General features: G+C 37.7%; 2 protein-coding genes across 5 annotated transcripts in view; one reads left to right on the top strand and one right to left on the bottom strand.

Annotated features, from left to right (window-relative positions):
• LOC146004697 (uncharacterized) overlaps positions 1-16,514 on the top strand; it is a 29,720-nt gene extending 13,206 nt beyond the window's left edge. Inside the window, exons 2-4 of the mRNA XM_083143647.1 lie at positions 6,807-7,247; positions 12,526-12,768; positions 14,069-16,514. Coding sequence (XP_082999773.1) covers positions 6,889-7,247; positions 12,526-12,768; positions 14,069-14,336 — 870 coding nt within the window. The 5' untranslated portion in view covers positions 6,807-6,888 and the 3' untranslated portion in view covers positions 14,337-16,514. The remainder of the gene's footprint in view (positions 1-6,806; positions 7,248-12,525; positions 12,769-14,068) is intronic.
• A 2,838-nt stretch (positions 16,515-19,352) lies between these two features.
• Top2 (DNA topoisomerase 2) overlaps positions 19,353-21,187 on the bottom strand; it is an 85,436-nt gene continuing 83,601 nt past the window's right edge. For all 4 annotated transcript variants that reach the window (XM_083143535.1, XM_083143534.1, XM_083143532.1 and 1 more), the window contains exon 28: positions 19,353-20,824. In XM_083143535.1, the coding sequence (XP_082999661.1) occupies positions 20,654-20,824 (171 nt within the window). In that variant the 3' untranslated portion in view covers positions 19,353-20,653. The remainder of the gene's footprint in view (positions 20,825-21,187) is intronic.

The following is a 21,187-nucleotide window of genomic DNA, read 5'->3' as shown; positions in this document are numbered from 1 at the left end:
TTCAGGGTTCATGGTCACGTGCCTTCTCGAAACGTGGCCTTAAGAATCAGGAAGTGGATGAAAGAAAGGGATTGGTCTACCAGAAACTTCCATTGTTTTAAAGAACAGATTGCTTGAGCGAAGCGTCTGTGTTCGTGACCATGTATTGAATTGGGCAAGGCCAATTTATCGGTTCCGTTGAACGTCTATTGTTGCCCTTTGGGCATTGTTTTCATGTTTGTTTACAGTTTTCAATCGGCTTACGAATAAATCATCATCCAAAGGTGGGATTTATGCAAGGTAGCTCTCAGTGGCGCACCCACGGGAGGGGCTGCATCCCCCCAGTCTTTCATGCGGTACCTATTCAATGTTGTAAAAAGGGGCTGCTCTGTAGAGTGCCACACACGTAAATTTGCCGTTGCGTAGAAACGAATTTTCGTTTCGTCTCCCTCTCTCTTAGCATCACGTGTTCTACCCTGCTCGAAAACCTTCGCTATTGTTGCCATATTGTCATTCCATTCCTGGACACACTCGCGCAAACTTCATTGAAAACAATTGAACAGCGCTCCAGCTCGCGGTTCCCACCGGTCAGCAGGGACGGCAATGTGGCAATATAGCACGGCGTAGTCGTTGCTTCTTTTATGCAGTGCATGTTCATTGGCTAGCTAGTAACTAGTGTTGCCAACTGTAATAATGAAGCACTATTTCTGTCACGGAAGGGGAAAGCAGGTAAAGTGGCGGTGAGTTTTGTTGGATTGGAAGCACCATATTTTTATTTTATACTAAGTATTTGACCGGTTTGACGTTGTGTGCGTGTATTGCGTGTGTGTATGTAAAAGTGTGTGTTTGCTAATGAACGTTAAATTCCATAATGCCTCCAGTTCTGTCGAAGTTGAAATCAAAAACCTTGCATAGCCAAGCTCGGGAAATTCTAAGCAATTCAACTCTGGCTCCGGCAGGTGTTCTTGTAGAAATTGCATAGAGGAGGCTGTCATTTTTGCTGCTTAATGCGATACATATTGTTTTCTGTGTTAAAATTGCCATGCTTTGATGGGTGACCAAGTTCATAGCAGGGCCGGCGGAAGGGGAGGGCGAACCGAGCGGCAAAATTTGAAGAGAAGAAAAAAATAAGCCTATTGAAAACTGTGATCGAGCGAGATATTCTTTTGCGCTGAATAGTATTGAAATAGCATAAGAAGTCTCATTATTTATTTTATATTTGATGTTTTAGTTAGGAATATATTGATTTTCAATTTTCCGTTGCTGCGTAATGACCGGGGGGGGGGGGGGTCGAAATAGAGCGGCATCTACTGCCACCTCCCAGGGAGGCAAAATGACTAGCGCCGGCCCTGGTTCATAACAAAAGAAAAAGCCGCGCAGCTTATCATCTAGTGGCAGTATATGTACTTGTTATTGTTGTCGAAGCCGGCATCCTTTGTAAATGTACAACAAAGGCAACCGACTGTCACAGATCTCAGAGAGGAAATAATAATACTGTTTGAGGAGGAGTGTTATGGTGCAATTGTAGCGGTTTAACACGTTGGCATGTTATTATCTGCCGTTGCAGTTCCATACCAGTGTATACGGGTTTTGGGAGTGAAAAGTTAGAACGCCACCAGTGCATTAATGCAATGAAAAATAATATATACGTATATATTTTTTTTATTTTGTTTGAAATCACTCAAATAAGGAATCGTATGAAGAAGTCTTCTTTGCAGAATTTTTGGTAATTGTACTTATGTGTTAGTTCATATTTTGCGAATTTTTAGTCCATATGTATGTAGCTACATACAAAGCCACTTGTTAGTACATATTAATCCTAGTCCTGGTATAATGCATGACGTTTAAAACTCAACGTTAGATAGACCTGAATTCTCTAATTTTATTGTTGTACGTAACAGCTGTGCATCGGCGCACCGCAGCGATTTTTCTATCTGCTCCATTAGCAACACTGCTTCTTTAGTTCTGTCGCGCATTGCACGGCAGAATTATCTGCGCTGGACTCTAATAATCGTGTTTGCAGTTTTTTGTAGGCATTATTTTATTCGTACACCACCATAGTGGCTCGAAGGTTACCACTTATTTTTAACGTTATATGTAGCATTGACGTGGCCAGAGAACGCGAAAAAAAGGAACGAACAGAAAAACAAACTTTGGTAAACAACTTTCTATCCCAAATAAAGGTGATATTTAGGTCACTGGCGTACGCAGGTGTGGCTACGGCCCCTCTCGAAATCTTGAGGAAAACAAGTATTAAAATAAAAACAGTAAAGATCTCGAGAGAAATGGCAAATGCATCTCCTCCCCCTTAAAGTGGCTGATTACCAACTTTTCAAACAAAGGTTAAAAATTGTAATACGAAATATTTCAATGTTCACCTTTACAATTTCAGCCTCTCCGAAAAAATCCAGTTAACGCAAAATAAGTTTTGATTAACTTTTAACATCTACAAGATTATGTATGTGTCTGCGTTTGTCCAAAAGGCTCATCCCTTCCCAAAACAGAGAAGGGAGAGGTAACATGAGATTTCTGCGCCGAGGATGAGAATTCTTGGCGCCCCCTTCCCCGCGCTTGAGGCAAATGTTATACCTTTTATTTTAATATTTCACACAAAAACGTCAACTTCTTGACCCTGTAAAGAGTACATAGCAAAAATTGTAGTTTCATCATTCAGCTGGGCTTCAAGAAACTGGAGCCGTTCATCCAAAGAGAGAGAAAACTAGGTCAATCGTCATTTCCTTCCGATTGGTGGAAGAGATATTTAGGAGCAGCCAAAGGCAAGAATTTGCAACACCCAAGCTGTGATTTCGCTCTGTCTTGCAGATCCCTTTTAATTTTTTCTCGCTTTCTTTCCTTTCCATTCGCTGCTTTCATCTGTACCACTTTGAGCTCTTTTGATACCTCGACACAACCTACACAGGGCCCAGCTGCGACTCATCTAGGTCATTGCTTTCACGGGTAGAAAGGAAATGGGAAAAAATTGAAAGTTCTTTATCGATCAGCGTTGATATTTGAGTCCGAAATGTAACCTGCTTAAACTTTTGTAGAGTCGTCTGTGCATTCTAAATGACCCAAACATCCAAGAGCCAAATGCTAGTCATCTTATTCGTGGATTGGGAAAATGTGTAATGTTTTCATCCATAGGAACACATGTAAGATAAAAATTTAGTGCCAAATCGTCTTTGACGTAATTGCAGAGCTTACACACCATGAAAATTATTAATTTTAAACATATATATATATATATATATATATATAGAGAGAGAGAGAGAGAGAGAGAGAGAGAGAGTTATAACTAGTGCTCCGAAGTTGAAAAATCCTTTTTTTCCCCCCTAGTGTCCGAAGACAAGGCCCAACATAATATATGTTAATTTTGGGTTTTATTTGTCCTTTTTTGCCCTTTTCTGCGTTTTTTGACTTATTGGTCCTTTTTTAGGTCTTAACGGCTTTTTTTTGCAACTTCACCTTCTTTCGACTACGTTTTTACTGCCCATTCTCAATTCGAATCATCATCAGTTATCACCTCTTAAACATCCTTTCTGTAATAAAGAAATAAAAATAAATAAATATGCTTGAACCATCCCTGAAACGAAAGAAAAACATTTTTGGACTGAAAGAAGATGCATTTCATTCATATAGTTTTTTCGCACTGTGTGTTCCATACCACCAGAATTTTGTACTTTTTTTTCATTAAATATGTAATTAAAACTGACTTTATTAATTAATTTGGATCACATTTATACGTCCTTTATTCCGTTTTTAGGTCCTTTCTTTTTATATTTTTACGTCTTTTTATAGGTCTTTTTTTTGGCAATTTATAGGTCTTCAACTTCCAAGCCCTAGTTAGATAGAGAATTGCAGTTGCTCGAAGCTTTTTTCATGTTAAAAACGTTCCATACGAGTACAGGAGGGGAACGAGAGTGTGGCAATTCTAACATAACCCAATCTAACTAGCCTAACCTACACTAATCGTAAAAAAATGTTAGGCTCACTCTAACTCTAAATGGCATTCAATTCAGCAATAAGAAGTTAGGCACACGGGTGATGTGGGCATAATGATGATGTTATCACTATTATGATCCGTTCGCCTGTACAAGGTTGACTCTAAGTACCTGCAACGTGCCACCACTCGTAACTCCAGGGTATGGAGATCCGAATTGGCAACACACCGCTCCTTGCTCTGGCTGGTCAGTTGGGAGCAACAGTTCTCACCCAGGGTTCGGGATTAAGACGATCCACCCTTCCTCCAGGAAGGAAACCACCGAATTGCGACATGTGACAGTAAATAAAATTCCAAATACTTTATAATTAAAATGTCCAAAATCTTTAATCACGAATCGCGCGCGTACATACTGATTCGCACAAGTTAAAAGTTATAATTTGTTGGGTCATGCAAGCTCGCAGGCAGTGATAAGCAATTTATTTAACACGAGAGTCCGCGCACCGCCTTCACAGTTAATAGCAAGACCTCAACTCCTACCTACCTCAAGCGCGAGGCGCAACATAACAGATTGTTCTAACTTACAATACAAACTCATAACATAAAATAACACAAGAAAAACTGATAATTTATACAACACATCCATGTTAATTAGCGATAGTAAGCTTTGATTGTGGTTGGCAACAATTAAAAATGCCAACGTGAAGTTTTTACATCGCCAAGAACACGAAGCGTGGTTCCCCCACTACTAACATAAACAGCCAATAGAAAAACGATATTTTATTGAAAACGAGGGAGAAATACTTTGCTATAATATTACAATGTTAAACTATATAGAAATAACTAAACTGATTTTATCAAATAAATCATATTTGCCCTTGTACATAAAAATGATTATTTATTTATTTATTTATTTACTCAGAGTTTCAGATACAGTCTTATTTGGCCATTTTACACTGAAACAACATAAAGTAGAAACAAAAAATAACAAAAGATAAAAACAATAACAAGATGGGATAGATTTACATGTTCTTCGTCAGTAATATACAAAAATTACGTTCTGGAAGAAATATATCTACATTCAGGGGAAGTCTGTTGTAGATTTCTGGGAGCCTGTAAAACAAGGAGCGTTGTAGAAGGGATAGCCTAGTGGTTGGGTTGTGGAAGAGTTGCAGGTTACGCGTTAGCTTTTGGGGTACCCTAAGTGAGAATTCACTGATTAGGAGATCTGTTCTGATTTTGCCATTTATTATTTTGTATAAAAATTTCATGTCAGCTAGATCACGACGAAAGGATGGAGTGTGAATATTCAGAGCAGCCATGGTGTCTGATTTGGATACATGTCGAAAGGAAGGTATTCTATGGCGAACAATTGCAAGAAAGAAACTGAGAACAGAATCTATTCTGGTGAGATTAGTTTTTGAGGCCATTGCCCAAATTGGGGAACAGTATTCGAGGATGGGCGAGATGAAAGATTTAAAGAATAAAGCAAGAGATGATGGGTTTTGAATTTCGCTAAATCTGTATAGAAGACCGAGAAGACGCATGGCTTTTTTAGTGGTAGCAATAATATGATAATTAAAAGTGAGTTTTTCATCCATGATAATACCTAGGTCCTTTTGGGTGGAAACGTTTTGGATTGGATTGTTTTCAATAGAATAAGTAGACACTACTTTGGTCTTTTTTAGGGAATAAGTAAGGAAAGAGCATTTCTGAGGGTTTAGTTCTAAATTCCACTGACGACACCACTTAACAAGTTCTGTGAGAGCATTTTGAAGAATCATCATGTCATGAATCGATGAGATCTCCTTAAAGAGTTTACAATCATCCGCAAACAAAAGTATATTGATAGGGAGGGAGGACAGTTTTTCAGGGAGGTCATCCATGTACAGAAGGAATAGGAGCGGCCCTAAGACACTCCCCTGGGGAACTCCAGACAAAACGGGAAGAAAGTTAGAAGAGGTACCTGAAAGGACAACACGTTGTTCACGCTCATGGATAAAGATTTAGTTTATAACGAGGATAAATTACTTCAATCTTGTACATTGTTGAACAAAACTCGATATTAAAAGCAATGTATTTAACTTGTGTTTAAACAACAAGATTTGGGTGAAAGGTAGAAATAATCCTAGCCATTTTGGATTTGAAAAACAATGAAAACGTTGCATATGTTATTAGCCTATAAATTCTGAATAAATATTGCAAAAATACGCGAATAATATAAGATAAAACGTAAATATATACATGAATTATAAGAACAATTAAGTATAAATAATTTAATACAAGTTCTTAACTTGAAAGTATACGAATAAGATAAATGCCAATATACAACTGAAATCTGCCCATGGCGGTCGTTACATACCTGATTAGAGGCTGGGCAAGCTCTGGAGCCGCTTTTTTCAGAGGAATTTGTCGGACCATCCGGGAAATTGAACCCAGGCCTCCTCCGTGGCTGTCGCACGCCGTACTGACTTATAGACCACTGCGGCTCCAATAAAACAAAATCTGAATTAATTGGTTTAGATACAAGATTCAAAATAATTTGTAAACACTTACTGGTAATTGTTTGGAGTGACTGTTCTTTTTGTTTATTCTCGTTCGTGAGATCATAATATGTATGATATAATATACGGTATAATATTTTATAGCCAAACAAACGTACCAGGTTTAGCATGGTTCGGGGGGGGGGCAAAAGCGTCAAAAAGTGGGGGGGCTGCTGCTCTCCCACACACCCCTAATCACCGCTACTGATTCGAAGTGTTTTTCCAGTTTAATGGAACTCTCGCTAACTAGTAACTACATTTGAAAGCATGACTAAATCTTTTCGCTCACCATGCCTTTCTGCTTGATAACCCTGTCTTAACTGTTTTCTATTGTTTATTTCCAGCTTCTGCCGTGGTTGAATCGATGAAGCCAAGATTGCGGTGAAGGGAAACAGAGAAAACCGGTTTCATGCAAATAAAACCACAATGGCGAGAAAGAACAGTGGCTACGTTTCCGGAGAATCACCTGTTTATATCCACAGAGGTGTGACCGCCAAAATAGCTGACGATCGGCGCACAGGATACTCGACAGACGGTGAAGAAAGCCAACGAGCGCCTTCTGATCGCACAATGTCCGAATACATGATCGCTAATGAACGTATAGTCACACCGGATCACCGTCGCCATCATCATCACCATCATCATCACAACAAACACAAGGATCATGCCAGAAACCACGAAAGGAACCATGTGGGGAGAACGTCTGCTGCCAGTCAACGATACGATGACGATGGGTCTGAAATATATGTCACTAGCGCCGCCTACAAAGCTCCTTCGGAACTAAGGTAAGGAAACATAAATATTTGAAGAATTTGATCATATGTGTACTTATTGAACACCTCAAGAAGTTGCACATCAGATTTAATGTACATTCGTTTATTAAAAACAAAGTTAGAACTTTGAAAAAGGAAGAAAGATATAAATAAGCAATAAATACCTGTTCACAACGAAAGTGTGTGTCTGTGGGCGCCAGCACTGAGGATTGAGCCTTGACCCCGGAATACAGAAAAAAAAACTTACTTATCAATGTCTTCCCTTTGTTCCCTACCTTTTTTATTCCTTCACCTTCTTTCTTACGTCTTAAAATCCATTCGTCTAGTTTACTCTTATTTCCTTTTCTACATCTTCCCTTTCCTTTTCTTTTTTATTCTACTTCCCCTTCCATCTCTCTATATGCTTTTCTTTCTATTTCTTCTTCTCTCTACAGTTTGTTTTATTTCTCTCTTTCTTTCGTTTAATTTCTTTCTTTCTCGAACTTGTTATTAATTTCTCTCGTTTCTAATATTTCTTTCTATCTCCGTTTCTCTTACTCACTTGATATTTCTGTTCCCCTATCTCAATTCCTTTTTTTCTCTCTCTCTTTCTCTGCTTCTCTTAAAAATGTCGAATGTTTGTCATGGAGAAGCTTGTAGTTCACATATTTTTTTTCGAGCGCACGTATTTTGGCCCGTGTATACATAGCCAGTTGCGGCAATTAGGGGGAGTGGACTGGCAGTTGCCCCCCCACACACATTTTGCCACTTGCCCCCGCACTATTGCTTCTTAATACTAAGTCAGCCTTGTCTACCAAGAAAGGGTAAACTGTTCATTCTCCACTAGTTTTAGCACCAAATCGCCAACTGTCCCACACATTTCCGATCTCGTGGTGTGATCGGCTGCCTTACGTCCCAGCGTTGCCCCCAAATACCCATTTACCAGAGGCCGATTTATGCAGGAACACCTTAAAGAACTCACCCCGAGAACGAATCCGCGTAGTAGTCAGGCGCCCTACTGACTAGACAACTGTGACTCCGAAAACGATAAATGGTCGCTTAAAACTAGAGTCCATGACCAACAAAATAAAACAACTAAATCAGGAAGCAAACTTGTTTTGAAGTTGAGAGCATAAACAAGGTGCTTTTCTTAAAATTAAACCATAATATCTGTTTCTGCAAATGTCTTCCTATGTTATTTTTTGTAAAGAATTTAGCGTGAAGACTACATGAGAAAGGGGGGGGTCTATCCAAGTTTGCTTTCTGCACATAAGTAGGTCAGTGAAGCAGAATCAGCTGAACCTCAAATGATGTAGCATGCCGCTGATGGCTTGAAGACGAATCGAAACCCCTTTCCCACATACAAGTGAAAGTAATAATGCGTATTTCCTTCTTTTCTTCTTTCTCAGCGATGCTGTCAGGGTACCAAATGTAATGTAAATAAGTAAAGCTTTATAACCGTAGCAGAATCTGGAGGGAAAACAATTGCGTTGATAACGACTTCCGCGCCATTTTTATTTGCAAACGGGACTATCAGTTTGGATGTAAAGAAAATGAAACTTCTTCACACGGAAATGACAACTTTGTTACGCTAACGAGATCCGTTCGAGCTAATAAAAAGGAAGGAGGGGAGCTGCGAGAAATCACTGATCTGTGGACGATGCAGGTGTTCGGAAGAGAGACAGTCTGAAAGGCTCCGGACTGCCATGCTGGAAAACCGGGTTCGATTCGTCAAGAAAGTAAAAAAAAAGAATTGTGGTCAAGAATTGTTTCTATTACAATTACTGATTGATTGATTTAGTTTATTTTACTACAGGTTTCTGCCCCTTTGGCTAATCGCGAAGGTGAGGATGAATGGTGGGGCGCCGACTTGTCAAAATTATTGGGGGGGCTCTGATCACTGAAATAAATGAATGAATGACTCACTCCCTCCTTTTTTTAAAAATAAGAATTACGTCTTCATATAGCAGTTCTTAAGCAGCTATTATATTCCTCATGCAAATAAAATGAAACATGAAAAACGTGTCTGCTCATTTGTTTTTTAGATAACAATTAACATTTTTATTTAAAAGTAGGCTATGTATTTACATTAAGAGGCCAACATAACAGTTTTATGCCGGCCTCGTTAGCCGAGCGTGTTGGGTGGTCGGCTCAACTCGCTTTGATCCGGAGGTGTCGGGTTCGAGTCCCGGCGAGGGCACGTACCCATAAAAATAGCGAATATTTACAATATTTAACAGTTTTATTTAATTATTTACATAAATGCTAACACAAATCGCAGGAAAATAGTTTTACCTTTTTGTTCTTGCTACAATATTTTACTTTTTAAATTTAATTTTGCAATAATAAATAAACACATAGCACGCCGTGCTTTAGCAATAATGCCTTTGATCATAGCCGTTCCCGTTTTCGCAATACAGACTTTACATAAGCTTTCCTTGCGTACTTTACTGCAAGCCAGTGTTGAATAAACTCAAAGACTTTAGAATTATTTTCCCCTTATTCTTTGGACTAGAGGACTTATTCTTTGGACTACAGGAAGAGATTTCGAGGATAACTAAATATCGTACATATCAATATTGCCTGAAAGTCGTGTTTACGACCTCAAATTGTTCAGAATTCACTAAACAACATACTGGTATAATTGTCATATCACCTCGTTATTTTGAAACTCTTTTTAGTAAAAATGTTAACAATACTCATAATTATATACTTAGTATCGTAGTAATAAGTCATGTGTTTTTCTGTCTCCGTTCATAGCCCCCCCCCCCAAAGTTGGTGGTTTAGCGGTCTCAACCCCCCCAAATTTGATGGTCTAGAACATTTCAAATGTGTATTTAAAGTTCATGTGGCACAATTCAGAGTAAACTTTACAAGAGAAGAAAAATAATAAATTAGATCCTCTTAAGCAAAATTATTTGGGGGCTCTGCCCCCATATCATTAACATTGGGGGGCTCGAGCCCCCCAAGCCCCATGGAGTCGGTGCCTATGAATGGTGGTAAGATAAGATGGATGAAGGGACAATCACAAACATATAGGGACGACAACACGAGCTCCACACAAGATTTTAATGGCTGTGAGTCCAGACGCCAGAGCCTCGCTTGTCTGCCAAATGCAGTCCAGGATACATTAATAGATAAAGCAAGTCTAATTCTCTTGTTAAATACAACTTCAGTTTTCATCTTAACTGGCATTTTTGTAGTGGGTTTTCATTAAATAATTACATATTTTCTTAATAGCTAATTTCCAACTTTACCTACGCGATTCTTTTTCCAGTCAACTTGTGATTGCGGGTTCATTTTTTGCTCTCTGATTGGCTCTTGGAAAGTTACGGTGCTCTGATTGTGAGAATATCTTATTTCCTATTTTCAGCGCAAATTTGCTGCTTTCTAATCTAATCTAACCTAACCTAACTTAACGTACAGCGCAAATAAGATATTCTCACAGAGCACCGTAACTTTCCAACAGCCAATCAGAGAGCAAGAAATGAACCCGCATTCACAAGTTGACTGGAAAAAGAAAAAGCGCTTCCCGGCTTCAAGTATAGGGGGCAGAATAAATAAAGGTTAAGAAAAACGAAAAGAAAGGTAAAGAAAAAGTCATGAAAGAGTCAAGAATTTTGGATTTGTTATTTTGGTAGACACCCTGTGAGATGATCTCAGAGAGCAGTGCTGAAAGTGGTGGTGGGGTGGGAGATGATACTATCCATTTCAGTCAAGAAAATTTGCGTTTTAAAGTTTTTAAGTCTAGTTGGCTTGGTAACACCCGAGCCCAAACTTTTGCAACCAAGATGTTAATTCACTTTCAAAACACAGCAGCAAGCCGTGACAAGGTTGCATAAAACAGAAGAACGATATAAATGTGGGTGACGTCATGTATGACGTATTTGAAGAGGCCACCATGAAATTGAATGTTACTTGATGGCTACGGTAAGCCGTACATATGAGGTTGGCAAACAACGTTTTAAGAGCCCACATCCACCAGTAAGACAGTTTCGTTGAGTCATCAAACGGAAAAGGTCTTTCTTCATTTTCTTCCAATACTTGGGCAGTAAGATTTAGAAAGAAAAGGCCACATTCTAAACACTGACAGCATGCTACGAAGAAACCAAATCAAACAATCAATCTAAACATTGACAGAATTAGCAAAGGGGTGGAGGGGAGCATTAGCCCCTTCCAAAAAATATGCAAGATCATATTTACGAATGTGTAAGGGTCAATTTAGAGTCAAAATGCCAATACATTGGATCCGTGTGGACAAATCACTTATGAAAAGTGATGCTGCAATTAATCTGGGAAAGTAATGACGTTAAATCTAAAAAAATGTTCGAGTAACATAAATTGCAATCCTTTGGTAATATCCTAATTACCAAACTGTCAACTTGTAATAGGCAGTAATAAAAGTTTAAAGATATCAGTCCCAAACCATTGACAGAGTAAATGGTGATCACTCCATTCACATCTAAATTTAAGTAATCACCCCCAGACACAGTGCTCAAAACTAAACTTTAAATGAACTAAGTGAGCGAGAGCTGAAAAAAGGGTATTCATGGGATCCTTAATCTACCATTGTGTACAAACTTGTGTGCATGTGCAGTTTACAAGTAACAATTTACTTGTAACAGTTACTTTTTCAGCTAGGAAGTAACAAAATAAGCAGTTACCCTTCTGTATGTTTCAACATTAAAAAAAAAAGTAATTAACTTCAATTTTAGTCTTCATACAAACTTGTGTGAAGTATTTTTGCAGGTATATTATTCATTTTGAATTTCTTGCCTTTATATTTTCATATTTAAACATTCGAGGAATTTTGACACACAAATGTCAACCTCACATCCACGTAGTACACCCTGGACTGCATTTTGCAGACTAACGAGGCTCTGGCGACTCGCACTATGGCCAGTATAATCCTGTAGGGTTGCGTGTGTGTTTTGTCCTTATGTGTGCTGAGTGCCCCTTTACAGCCTCAGCTTTTAACCTATGTAAGAATATTTTAGTCCTTCCGACATTACAGTTATTTTATGTTATATTTTAGTTATGGTAAGGGGCTGAATCCCACATACGACGGGACAAAATAGCCTAAGTTTTGATGCACTCCAAATTTCAAATTCAATCAATCGTTCGAGGAATTTAATGAAAATAAATTAGTGTAAATTTTACATGCTCATCAGTAAAAATAATAAAAATAACCTATTTGCATGCAACATGTTTAACAGCTGTAACTTACCCGTAATAAAGGAAATTACCTTTTTTTAAAACAGTGTGTGCAACTTGCCGATATTATGTGTTAATATTTTCTTATTGATTCCAGCCATGCTCCTAGCCACTACTCGTATCGGAGTTATCGCAGTGGAGCACCTTCAGATGTGTCTACAGTGAAGACAAAGACGTCTCGCAAGGGAGGAGTCGTCGTTGAAACCATGGCCACACCAAATCCCTTCTGCCCCAACACGAAAGGGATCTGTTGCCTCATGCTTCTGGTGAATTTGGGACTCATCCTAGTCACTTTAGGATTTGTCATAGTCATCCAGTTTTACCAGCCTGTGTTTGTGTGGTAAGTGTCCCATAGAGATCCCAAAACTGCTCATTCTAAACTGCAGTTTAATGCAAAGGAGTGATTCAGTTTTGCACAAACCTAATTTTGATTTTTAATTCCATGAAAGCTGCAAGTTTCATCATTTTAAAGTCTCACCCTGCTGGAAATTTCTACTGTTTACAGTAGACAGAATCTATTGTCAATTGTACTCTACTGTTTCAGAAATCTATGTACAATGTACGTAGTGTGTCTAGCTTAACATGGTGGCTGTAAATATTACATTTCATTCCTCGTTACTAACAATGTTTATTTATCTCTGTGAAAATCGAATACACTACACAGAGTTTTTAGCAGACGTGTCAATATATTAATGAACTTTGCAGGGAACGCAGAAATTTTTGTAGGGGGTGTTTGGCGTAAAGCTGAATCATAGAAACAATGATATAGCGATTCATTCTATTTTAAATTAATAATAACCACTGTTCAATTAATTATTATATTCTTTGGGAGACTCTTCCTACTCAATCCACCAGATGAGTGAATATCTAACCAATTGTTTTTCTTTATTTTTTTTTAAATTTCACAAGTTACAAAACTGAAATGAATAATCATTCAATTTTGTTATTAACTTTTATACACCTTACTCAAGAATAATATTTGAATGTTAGGGGAGAATTTTAACCATAAGCATTATCTATTTGACTTCTTAAATACAAATATAATTTACTGAGTTTTGAACACTCATGGAACTAGTTATCTTTGGATCAAGTGGAAGAATATGAAAATATGAAGTTTCAATGAGATTCTTGCATTTTCCACGGCTCCACACATTCTTGATCTTGGCCATTTTGGAGCATCACGCTCAGCCATCTTTATCCCAAGTACCCATTGATTTGAGGTTGGGTGAGCCCCAGAGCCACTTTATGCGGGGACAAAGCCTGAAAAATTTCGTTAGATCACTCACCCCCGGTAATCAAACCCTCCCTCATGGCAGTCCGATAACCCTACTGACTAGACAGCTCGAGGTTTTTTTTTCTAATTGTAAGTGAAGGATACCAATTTTCATGGGGTGGGAGTATTGACTGACAAGTTTGACCCCCCTCACATTGCCCATGAGAGAATGGTTTACTTATGGTTCGATTTCAGGGAGGGGGAGGGGGGATAATAATTTTTAAGTTTTAGGGAATTATTTACACTTAACAAGTCATAACTAGAATAAATTTTGAGGGACAAGGTTACAACTAGTGTAGAGACATCCCATAGGACATAACATTTGTATTGATTTCATTATAATGACTGAAATTATTTTCTATTTCAGGGTTCTAGGAATAGTGTTCCTTATTTTTGGCTTCCTCACACTGATTGGCAGCTTAATATACTGTGTGGTTGTTTGCCAAGATGCCAAATCCCCAAAAGACGTAAATCCACAGGATTTGTATTGGACTCATCACTGGCAGAAGAACATTGGCTCCCCTGAAATCCACTACAAAGCAGAAGACAAGTACGCAGATGACCGTTATAGCGATCGCTACTCCGTCAGCAAATATTCCGGAAAATATTCGGACAGAAACAGCAATCGCTATTAACAGTTCGTTCGATGAATAGAAGTGACAACTTTGTGTGTGTGTTTTGAGAATGTAGTGTATTAATGTCAAGTTTTAACTTCTTACATTTCCGTAACTGAATATGGTACAATATTGGAAGAAATTGTATTTCTAATAAGCCATACCCCCGCACTTTTATTATGCTTTCAAGTGGCCTTTCAAGGAATTTTTAATCTAGGAATAGACAGATTTGACATTTTTACTGATACTTATACAAAACAGCCTAAATGGTTCATTCAGTTCTTTAATATAATTAACTAGGTGTGCCACACCGTGGCCTTGTGATCTAAGGTGTCATGCTTTGGGCCTCAGGTTCTGGATGCACACAGGTTAAAGTTTCTTGGAAAGCGTAACAACTTTTCTCCTGAGATTTCGGCCTGTGTATGGGACCGGTTGCCACCCACCATCCTGAGGAATTTAGGGAGCTACAAATGAGTGGCGTAACCCGGTCACGGAAACCTACAATGACTGGGGGTTCATCCTGCTGAGCACACATCGTACACACACCCTCACCTCCACCATGTACAAACACCCGATTGTTTAGATTAAACGATCGTAGATAGGCTATGTGAAGCCTGATATTCGAAGTTAATTGGCTGCGAGAGGTGTATCGTAAGAGGGGATATAGCTCTGAAGAGCTACGTCTACACTTAACCAAACAAGGAGGGCTAGCCCTGTGAAATAAGAACAACACTCACGATTAACTTTAAATACTACAATTGACTGGTCTGGCAGGGGTGTGAGAGAATGAAAAACAAGGATAGAGGAACGTTCGTTACCTGTAGATCTCGAAGTGACGATCGACTCGCTGGTTCGTTGATGAACTCTCCTGAAATAAAACTCCTTTCCGATAGTGTACTACTCCTCGCTAAAACTCCTTTTGTAACGTTCCGTAATCAGACTTTAAGTCGGAGGCAAAAACTATTCACGCCATAACTTTCTTAGTTCAACAACTTGTATAATTCCGAGGCACCGACTGTGCACGCGATAGATTTCAGTACCGACTGTGTGTAGAAATATTCTCCCGAGCTATTTAAACAAAATTCAAACTTCAGCCGTTGAGAGACCGCGTCTCTCAATAACGGTGCTTTCAGCGTAAAGCTGTGTTTGCAGTATCTTTCCTGAGATTCCGGAAGAATTTGTATCAGCGGATTATTTTTACATCCGCTGAAGATCGGAGTGGCATTTGCTTGAAAGAAGCTCTTTCCAGCTTCTATCATACTCAGGCCCTTTTTATGAAATGATTAGGCTATCGGACTATGGTGCACGGGGTCCCAGATTCGAGTCATGCCTTCACCACATAACTGGATGGACCACATCGTACAAACACCCGATTGTTTAGATTAAAGGATCGTAGATAGGCTATGTGAAGCCTGATATTCAAAGTTATTTGCTTGCGAGAGGTGTATCGCAAGAGGGGTGAGTGAGTGAGGCCGGCAGTCGGTAGGTAGGCCTAGGCTCTCAATGGGCTGTTGCACCATGGGTTATTACATAACTAGATGACTGCCATAGATTGCACTTTTAAAAGCATTTAGACATTTAATTTATGGGGTTAGGTGGGAGAACAGCCACAGGCTGAACCTCGCCTTCAATAAAGAAAATTTGAATTGAATTGAAACCCAGGGAGTATGACTTATACCTTTAGAGCCACAAAATTACTAACAAAATAGCAGAATTTTGAACTAAGTTACACAAAATTTATGGACAGTAATTTTTATCGACAAACTTCAATGAGTACATTGGCCAATACTCTCGTGCAGTGTGACAATTTAAAATAAATGTTTCCCATGGGAATCCCTTAAAATAACAAAAGAAAAAACCTATGCAAGATGATTTAAACTTTCATTTGCAAAGCTGCCACTGAAAATATTTTGAAGGTTCTTTCTTCTTTTGTTTTCAGCACAGTGTTAACACAATGTGTTCCCATACTTGACAATTTGAAAGTGTAAACATAACTGAATTATACAAACAATGCTTGCTTTATATGTAATTACCAGTAACTACATTACATCCATTGCAAACAGGAAGAAAGTGCTTCGTGGAAGTTCCAGACACTGTTTTGTTACATAATTCTACATATTCATTTGTTATAACTACTGTACCTAACAAAAACTATAATTTTGTTTAAATCTAATTTTTTAAATAAAAAGCTATAAAAGTGATGGTGTGTTATTGTTAAAAATTACCAACAGGACAAATTTCATGTTCTTTTAGACATCAGGAAGAATTTGCCAAAGAAAATGTGTACACACATAGCAAGGCTAAACTACAATTTGAACCACTTGAAATATTAATTGAATGGAAGACAGCCCTTTGGTACCATTATTGTATTGGGGATGGCCATAAAATACAGATTTCAAATTATCCGATATCCATTCCGGATATAATAGATAATCCAAATATCTGGATAGTATGGATATCCATATAACTCGGAGAGAACAGATTGATGAAGGATTTACAGAAAATCCATAGTGAAATATGAAAATGAGAAATAAAAGAATATGTAGATAGCCACGGCCCGCTTTATTAAAGGCCGGAATCCTTAAATTTGGCAACACTGTCTCGCTGGCCTAAACATGAAGCTACATAGCATGGGCGCGAATAGCAAAATTGATGTTGACTCAAAGAAATAAGGGAATCTGTGTAAAATGTTTTTCTTTTCCAAATCTGGACAGAAGATTGATATTACGATGTAAGTGCAAAAAAACATACATTAACAATATAAATATAAATTTGCCGTTAAATAACTGGAAATAAGCAGAAAACGCAAGAGATTTCATACGCAGTATGGAACTTTATAATAATGTGTAGTTTGCCTTTACTTTAGTTGCTAGCATTTTGGAATGATGGAAGATCGAACACACTGGCCTTAAATTTCTATAATTAAGACGTACAAAGTAGTTGTGGATGTGATAAACCAGCATGAACAAGTGTTACATTCAGTTTAAATAAATCTTATGTACATAGTTCTGTACGTCTTAATTTTAGCAGTCTTATGACATAATTGCCAAGATTTTGTTCAAGACAGTACATTGTAATTACGATGTGCATATATATAAATATTTGTTTTGTTTGCATATAGCCCATATATGTACAAGGCTAAAATAATGCTGAGTGCTGGTGACTGTCTACTCTCTGAGAGAAAGTGGATAATTTCGCATGGTTTAGAAATTAGGTGTTATATTTCCGTTGTTTTTCTCTTGCAAAGATATGTTACAGTGAAGGAATTAGTGATTTTGTGTTCTACAGTTTTTGTTAGGTTAAGCAGTTTTATGCTCTTAAGAGTTTGTATTGTTTCCCGAATTTTTGTTTGATGTTTTAGTTTAACCCTTGTACTTAATACAAGTAAAAGCTTAGCATGTGGTGCCTCAGTGTCAGCATGGAATTTGCTTTTTGCGTAAACATATTTTAAACCTCTATGTCATGTTTATAGCTCTTTGACGTGGCTAATTTATTTTGCACATGATAATTAAGAATATTAATGACATCAATATTGGATATTTATTATATTTTATGATTAGTCACATATGAAAAGTACAGAATGCTCCGTGAAATGCTGGTATGGGGCACAAGAAATGTAATTTATGTTTCTAACAACTTAATAACAATCTGCTTTACTTATGAATACACTAGCGAATACAATTTGAGCAAATGAATTGATTACGGGATGAATAGACTACATAAAATTATTACTTTTTTACGTCTGGAAGTTCATTCATGTTCCTTCCGAGTAGCATCGGCCGGCTGATGTCCAGTTTACAGGGTTGCCAAATTGAAGGCAATAAACTTTAAAACTGCCCAGATAAGAACACATTTTGGATATCTGGATAATCCAATATCTGAATATTTGAAATCTGGATAGAAAATTAACGAATATCCAGATAAAATTTTATCAGAATTTGGCCATCCCTACATTGTACGCAGGTTGGAGATTTAATAGTGGCAACACTGCTGTATATACACCATGAAACTGAACCGTTAGTTTGGCACCTAACCTACCTCCCAGTAAATAGAATCTTACTTGCAACAATAGGTGCATGCGCAGTGACGAGAGGAATAGAGTATCGTTGGAGTTGGCGGTCTAAAGTTGTGTAGTCAGAAGCCCACTAATGTGAAAGTTACGGTGATTCTCGTGAATGCTACCCAGACTTAAGCCCCTGTGACTGATTTGATTTCGTGGCATTCGCTTCCAAACTGTTCCAGAGTTTCGCAGAGGTACGAGGGTTGCTGGAAAAGTTTCTGCAAACTACCACCAACAGTGGCACTAGTGTTCCACTATTATAAAAATCGGAAGAATAGACCTTTTTTATGTTTAAATTATATTTGTTTATTTTTCACAGCAGTTTGTAGTAGTAGTTTCGTATGAGAATGGAAATTTCTCGTGAACACTTTCGGGCAATGATTTTTTATGATTTCAAATGTAGTTTAATACTGAAACAATGTCCAGTAAAAATGTCGAATTAATGACTTATTGTCCATACTCACCTGATTTATCACCTAATGATGACTTTTTGTTCCCACACATGAAATATAACATGATGCATTCTGAACAGCAGTTTCCGAGGTATCAGCTTCAGAGTGGAAAAATGCTTTCAAAATTGGTTTGCGTGTATGCAAATGTGTATTGATCTTAAGGGTGAATACTTTGAAAAACAATAAAGCCATTCCCAGAATTTCACGTCTTTTTTTCATATTGATTGCACAAACTTTTCCAGCAGCCCTCGTATCTCTTTTGTATCACTTTAAAATAATTGCCACTATTAAATCTGCAACCCACATATAATGCATCATTCAACATAATGCAGAAGCTTGCATAACTCGGAAGATACAAGAACTTCATAGCAATTTAATTCCAAATGATACACTCCTGGAAGTGATGTACTGGTAATGGTACCAGCATAGTTCTTTCTCAATGGAAATAACCTTCAAGATGATACACCAATAAATCCTTCACAGGACACTTCCAACATGCATAAATACATTAAAAATTGTCCAAACTTACAGAAACTGTTTATTTATCAAAATTTCAGGTTCACATTGAGGGCTCTTATTCACAGAAGAGTTCAGAAGAAAGCACAGACAGAAAATAGTCTCCAAGCAAGAAATCTTTACATACAAAATGATTTAAAATGTACCAAACATTTTTATTTCACTAGTACATCTAATGTTACCCAGTAGTCTGGAATGGAGAAAAGAAAAAAAAAAGTTGTAAAATCGAGCCATTTTCTTTTTTATGGACTACACACTAATTCAGCAACATTCACGATACCTTTTTTATTTGCTACAGCAAATTTTGTCCATGTTCATGAACATTTTCCTACAATTTGATTAAAAATCGAGACGATGCAGGTCAAAAGACTCAAAAAAAAAAAAAAATGTTCTTTCTTTTCAACTTTGAAAATGTGTGATGATTTCTGGTCTGTCAGAACACCTATTTTGTACCTGGTAATATATTTTTATGTAACACAGACAGCAAGCAGAGGCCAAGAAAAATAATAACATGAAGTGGAACATTTGAACTGTGTTTTATAACAGATACAAGACACAACAACTAATCAAAAGTTACTATGAGCATTAAAGTTATTTTTTTTTTTAAATAACCAATACTAACCTAGTACTAATCACTGTCAGCTTACTCAGATTGATAAGATATAGTTAACATTCAATACACAATCCAGGAGAACATTGCTGGATGATGCTCACATGAAAAATGTTCATCATCATTACTAATAATAATAAAAAAGAACATTAAGACAGTGAACAAGTATATTTTCAAAGTACATGCCAAAAAAAATTGCAAATGCTATCTGAAGTTAAAACCAAACTTAAACAATAGTTAAAATGAGATAAAGCTGCACTGTTTGAAGATGATCCATTAGCTGTTTTGCTTTTTTAAAACTAAAAAAAAATGTTCCTCATCTTTATCCATTCCTATGATAAACTACTCACCACACACTGGTGAAAGTTTTCTAATTCACTTGGGCTACTTGCATTAGCATGCCATAAATTATTATGAAGTACAACTCGGTTCTCCACTTGCTAAAAATAAATTGTAAAATTTACTCGCACGGAACCAAATCGAACGCATTTGTTTATTTGAGAAGCAGTTATGAAATGACGATGGTCCTCCGTGCTTGCACACCACTCCTCACTAGCCACTACATGCAATACATCAATCATTCATAAAAAAATATGAATCACCACTTCACAAACACATCCACTTTCACGTACATTTGTAGCAATGTTAGGTGACGGGAATCTGCATTGAGATGCAGAAAATTGGTAAACTAACTCGTTCTTTAGAAATCAGACTCCACATCATCGGAGTCAAATGTGTACTTGATTTGTTTCCTGGCTCGGCCACCTTCTCGATCTTTAGGAGCCACGGAGGGCGATTCATCGAACGAGTCATCCATAAAGTCACCTTCACTGTCCGAAGTGATTTTCTTCTTTCCTTTTCCCTTGGTTTGCTGAAATGAAATAATTAAACATTTATTCATATTTTGGGAAATGAAAGCCGTGGTGTCGTAGTAAATAATTACAGAGAAACTTAGTACGTTTTCCACAAAGCTGTTTTTAGTTTGTCCTATCAATTTCGGTGGCTACTTCCACTTGTTGCATTGTTGCTTGGCATGTTTCTGTTGTTTTTTGTTCCTCGACTCGCTAGGTGCCTGTGTTGCCTGCCATTCACCTGTGTTAATTGCTGCAGTACGGGAATCCATTCCTTGTCCACTATTGATGTTCAGTTGGAGTTGGAAGTGGAGGTGTTTCCCGGTGTAAGGCTGGTACAAGGAAATGACATTCGACCAACTAGACAAATAGCGGTGTTCCAG

This window comes from Lepisma saccharinum, chromosome 22, assembly GCF_977018435.1.
Source record: "Lepisma saccharinum chromosome 22, izLepSacc3.1, whole genome shotgun sequence".
Classification (NCBI taxonomy): domain Eukaryota; kingdom Metazoa; phylum Arthropoda; class Insecta; order Zygentoma; family Lepismatidae; genus Lepisma; species Lepisma saccharinum.
This window is presented reverse-complemented; position numbering and strand designations above follow the sequence as displayed.